This window comes from Acanthochromis polyacanthus, chromosome 1 (assembly GCF_021347895.1).
Source record: "Acanthochromis polyacanthus isolate Apoly-LR-REF ecotype Palm Island chromosome 1, KAUST_Apoly_ChrSc, whole genome shotgun sequence".
In the NCBI taxonomy this organism is placed as follows: domain Eukaryota; kingdom Metazoa; phylum Chordata; class Actinopteri; family Pomacentridae; genus Acanthochromis; species Acanthochromis polyacanthus.
In genome coordinates, this window is record NC_067113.1 from 31,597,919 (window position 1) to 31,603,375 (window position 5,457).

Here is a 5,457-nt window from a genome sequence, read left to right on the forward strand (position 1 = left end):
TCTCAATAATTTGATTGATTATTTAATAAAAAAAATTAAAATTGCTTAGGGTTCAGCTTTATTAAAGTTTAATGTGTATTCTTTTTTAATATTTTGATTCCAGTTCTGGAATGGATCTTTATCTTTATCTTTTATTTTGAAAAGCCAGCATATTTCAGAGTCCTTTGTAGCATTATAGAAGTTTTAATTTGATACTGTACCTCAGTGCATTCTGTTAATGGTTTTCAGCTGACCAACTGAAACAATCATTTAAAAAAAAACAACCAATAGAAAGACATAGGTTGTTTTTTTTTGAAGATGACTGTTTCTGGTTCCGGAATGTGACATCATGTGTGACATCACCAGCAGAGTTTACTAGTGTAGGGTGAATTGTTACAACCACTCACTTCTGTCTAGAGCCAAAGACAGCAAGCAGCGAAGAAACCAGAGCGAGGAATTAACCGAACTCACAAACCTTCGAGCGTCTTCTAGAACTTCAGTGTTCTTGAAGAATCTACAACTTCTGCAACCACCTACAACTACTGCAGTTGTCACCTTTTATTTCTTTTCAACTTTTCTGCTACCATGTCCTTCAGGGCCAATCCAAGGTTGACCATTACCACGGTAATTCGTGGTTTGGCCCCGAATTACCGTGGGCCAAACCACCACCGTGTCAACCCCGCCGGGCCCCAAAGCTCTGGTGGCGCCGGTCAGGAAGAAATGAACTACCTGAACTACCTGAGAGAGCATAACCATAATATGAGCATTCGAATCCAGGAGCTCATCGCTGAGAACCAGCAGTACTCCCAGAAGATGGTGAGCTGTGAGGCCAAGATCGAGCAGCTGGAAGAGATTCTGCTGGACAAAAAGAAGGAAATAGAGCATGAACGCCAGCAGAACGAGGAAAGAATGTCGGCCCTGGAAGTGCAGCTCGGAGAACGCAAGGAGGCCGAAGAAGAGCAGCTGAAACTGAAAGACGGAGAGATCCTGAATCTCAAAAATGAGATCCAGAGTCTGTCTGCTGCTCTGAAAGCCTCCCAGAACCTGCAGAGAGATGAAGACAAATCTCTGGAGGTCCGTAATGAGCTGCAGGAGCAGAAAAAGGCCCTTGATGAAGAACGACAAGAGGCTGAGAAAGCCAAGAAAGAGTTGGAGCAGAAAACAAAAGATCTGCATGAGGAAAGGGTCTTTCTGGAAAAGCAACAGAAAGAACTCCAGGTAAACCAGGAAAAGCTCGAGCACAAAAGAAAAGATGTGCATGACGAATGGGTCTTTCTGGAAAACTACAAAAACAAAGAGCTTCAAGAAGGAAAGATGCGTCTGGAGAAGCAGAGAAAAGAAGTCCAGACACAAAAGAGAGAACTCCAGGAGCAGAGAGAAGCCTTGGAGAGAAACTTGAAACAGGTCGACCTGAGGAACATTGAGCTGCAGCTCATCCAGGAGGAGGTGGAGGAGGAGAGAAGACAGCTGCAGAACAAAAAATGTGCATCAGAACAGATGGAGAAAGAACTTCAAGCTGAGAAGAAAAAACTTGAAGACATTCGAAAAGTTCTAGAAGCTCAGACTGTTGGAGTTACGAAAGAAACGACAGAAATGGAGGTGAAGAATGAGAATCTGCAGAAGGAGAACCAAGAACTGAAGCAGCAGAAAACAGAAGACAGAAATAAAGAGCTGCAAGAAGACAAGGTGGAGCTGCAGGAGGAGATTACAGACCTGGAGGTGAAGCAGCAAGAAAATGACCAACAGAAACCGAAAAGAAAGAAGGTGGGCTGCTGGAGCTGGCTGTTCAGGAAGTCCCGAGATAGACGAGACTCATGAGCTCCCTCTGACTCACCCCAGCCTCACCCTCCACTCCCCTTCGTCTCCCTCCTTCAACTCTCATCCATTCTGCCTCTTCCTTCCTCCATAAACTTTGTACCCTCGCTGTCGCCCCACACCTCCTCTTACTATTGTAAAAAAGAGAGAGAAAAAGAGACGCTTCAATTTTTTCAGAGGTCCCAAAGGTAGAAAGAACAAAAAAAAAAAAAAACAAGAGAAGAGGTGATCTAGGAGACAAATGAACAACAGGAGCAGGAGAAGAAAGCCAAGAATAAGAAAAAGAGCTTCTGGAGTTTGCTCAAGTGCTATTGCCCTTGAGCCTCCCCTTTCCTCCATCTCCTCACCCCTTCTGCCTCCTTTCTCCTCACCTCTTCAACCTCTGTCACCCTCATCCTCTCTATTTCTTCCCTTTCCTTCCATCTTTTCTTTTCTTTTCTTTTCTTTTCTTTTCCTGTCCTGTCATGTGTGTCCTGTCCTGCGTCCTGTCTTGCGTCCTATGTGTTCTATGTTCCCCTCTAAAGAATCGCCACCTTATCGCGGTGGAGGGGTTTGAGTGTCCCTGTGATCCTGGGAGCTATATTGTCCGGGGCAATAGCCCCTGGTTGGGTCTGCCAAGGCAAATTGGTTCTAGGTGAGGGACCAGACAAAGAGCGATTGTGACAACCCTGATGACAAAGACGAAAGTCGCTACCTCGTCCAGACTAGGGAAACCGGGGCCTCTCCCTGGAGCCTGGTCTGGAGGGGAGCTGGTCACAGAGCACCTGGTGGCCGAGTCTTTGGGCCCCGTGGGGCTTGGTCGGGAACAGCCCGAAAAAGTAACACGGGGTCGCCGCCCGATGGGCCCACCATCCACCGGGCAGGAAATCGGGGTCGGGTGCTATGCCAACCAGGCAGTAGGCAGGAGCGGGCGTCTAGACCAGGGGTCGGCAACCTGCGGCTCTTTCATCCCTCTGTTGCGGCTCCCTGTAGCTTTGGAAAATAAATAATCAGCAGGTTATTTCATTCAAATTTCTTTTATTTTAGTTTGTTAGTTTTTAAAATTTAATTCTAAATTTGAAGATTACGGTGATCTTGTGACATCAAAATAAAACGTCTTCATTTTTGTCTGTTAAAATATGCGTCCCAGCCGTCAATGTCCGACACTCGCCGGCCTGCGGGTATTCATTTGGAGTCCTGTTGATCTTAGGATCCCAGTGTTTGCTCTACATTCATTCAGCAGCGGCGGGTCACCATTTCTAAATCCTCGCTGTCGCTCCTTCAAATTTCTGACTGACATAATTTCTGCATTTATGCTTCAAATATGATGTAAAGAATCAAATGTGAAAAATGAGCAGTTATTTCTATATACCACCATCTAAAATCTAAAGCTGGTTCACTTTACGATCAAAGATGACAAAAAATTAAATTTCTTTCATTTTAGAATCTCAGACTGTCAAATTCTGCACTTGTGCTTGAAAAATTACATAGACTTAAATGTTAAAAACAACCAATTTCTTCAAAAAATGTCCAAATTTGATGTAGATGTCTTTAGACACGTGTTTCATGGCATTGACTGCTTGCTTCAATCATAATGTATCTTCCAGCAGATAAAAACATCGTAAGGACACACTACCAAGGCAAACAATGTATTTTCAATGGATGGGGGTCTTTACTAGTCTTACTACAAGTGGTCAAACTCTAATAAATGTCACTGCAGTCTGCCTAAGAATTGTAATTCTTGTCATTTTAAATATATAAATTTGAATTCTGCATGGTTGAATTTATTTGACACAGTTTGCACTGAACACATGGAATAATTATCCACCATTGAGGGATATATAGTAGTCAGGTAACATGAGGCTGTAGAAGAGAAGATTCTTCTGTTAAAGCCTCCAGTCTTTGGCTAAATTTGTTGAAATCTTGGAAGTCTGGCTTTGTGTTTTTGTCTCCGATGCAATGCTATTTTATGGCAGAAATGCTCAGCAATGGCATAGACTGCTTTTTTCGCTTATATCTTTCAGCAGATAAAAAAAACACCATGAGGACATGTTATCAAGGCAAAAAATGGATTTTCTGAATTCTTAATGGTTGCATTGATGGAATCGCTGGTCTTTATTGAGAAATAAATAGAAATACACAAAAATCTGACTGTCTCCAGACATTAGGTGAGATTTTTCAGAGCATTTGTCTTGTTGAGACACAGGTGTTTCCAAGTGAGCGATGACGGTTGTGTTGCCTCCGAACCGGCCGCCAGATTCAAATCCTCATAATATACTTTTAACCAAAGCACTTTGCAGCAACGTGAGTTTATAGATTTTTTCCTTCTGTGGTAAAATGACCCCTGCCTGGACCACAACACAAACTGGGAACCACTTTGATGGGTTTATCTGTGCAGAGCAACGCTAGACTGTGTGAGGGCCGAGTTCAATCTTTCTTCAAATACTTTTACCAGGTAAAGCACTTGGAACTGTGCAGAAACAAGAAAATCCTACACGACCAATATGTGGCAGCACTTCAATATGAGTTAATATAAATAAATATACATAAATTATCAAGCGTGCACGATTTAGCATAGAAAGTTTGGAAGAAACAATAATTCTGTATTAATTCTCAATAATTTTATTGATTATTTAATAAAAAAAAAATTAAAATTGCTTAGGGTTCAGCTTTATTAAAGTTTAATGTGTATTCTTTTTTAATATTTTGATTCCAGTTCTGGAATGGGATCTTTATCTTTTATTTTGAAAAGCCAGCATATTTCAGAGTTCTTTGTAGCATTATAGAAGTTTTAATTTGATACTGTACCTCAGTGCATTCTGTTAATGGTTTTCAGCTGACCAACTGAAACAATCATTTAAAAAAAAACAACCAATAGAAAGACATAGGTTGTTTTTTTTTGAAGATGACTGTTTCTGGTTCCGGAATGTGACATCATGTGTGACATCATCAGCAGAGTTTACTAGTGTAGGGTGAATTGTTACAACCACTCACTTCTGTCTAGAGCCAAAGACAGCAAGCAGCGAAGAAACCAGAGCGAGGAATTAACCGAACTCACAAACCTTCGAGCGTCTTCTAGAACTTCAGTGTTCTTGAAGAATCTACAACTTCTGCAACCACCTACAACTACTGCAGTTGTCACCTTTTATTTCTTTTCAACTTTTCTGCTACCATGTCCTTCAGGGCCAATCCAAGGTTGACCATTACCACGGTAATTCGTGGTTTGGCCCCGAATTACCGTGGGCCAAACCACCACCGTGTCAACCCCGCCGGGCCCCAAAGCTCTGGTGGCGCCGGTCAGGAAGAAATGAACTACCTGAACTACCTGAGAGAGCATAACCATAATATGAGCATTCGAATCCAGGAGCTCATCGCTGAGAACCAGCAGTACTCCCAGAAGATGGTGAGCTGTGAGGCCAAGATCGAGCAGCTGGAAGAGATTCTGCTGGACAAAAAGAAGGAAATAGAGCATGAACGCCAGCAGAACGAGGAAAGAATGTCGGCCCTGGAAGTGCAGCTCGGAGAACGCAAGGAGGCCGAAGAAGAGCAGCTGAAACTGAAAGACGGAGAGATCCTGAATCTCAAAAATGAGATCCAGAGTCTGTCTGCTGCTCTGAAAGCCTCCCAGAACCTGCAGAGAGATGAAGACAAATCTCTGGAGGTCCGTAATGAGCTGCAGGAGCA

At 42.8% G+C, this 5,457-nt stretch overlaps 1 protein-coding gene across 1 annotated transcript; it reads left to right on the plus strand.

The window, feature by feature from the left end:
- Positions 1 to 564: 564 nt before the first annotated feature.
- Positions 565 to 1,797, plus strand: LOC127533296 (golgin subfamily A member 6-like protein 7). The gene is made up of 2 exons (XM_051945927.1): positions 565 to 1,383; positions 1,477 to 1,797. The coding sequence occupies exons 1-2, from the start codon at positions 565 to 567 to the stop codon at positions 1,795 to 1,797; spliced, it is 1,140 nt and encodes a 379-aa protein (XP_051801887.1).
- Positions 1,798 to 5,457: the final 3,660 nt, after the last annotated feature.

Excerpts from the sequence above, each read along its gene's own strand:
- LOC127533296 (XM_051945927.1), top strand. The coding sequence starts at position 565 with ATGTCCTTCAGGGCCAATCCAAGGTTGACCATTACCACGGTAATTCGT. Across the intron at positions 1,384-1,476 it reads TGGAGAGAAACTTGAAACAG|ATGGAGAAAGAACTTCAAGC; the intron begins GTCGACCTGAGG and ends GCATCAGAACAG.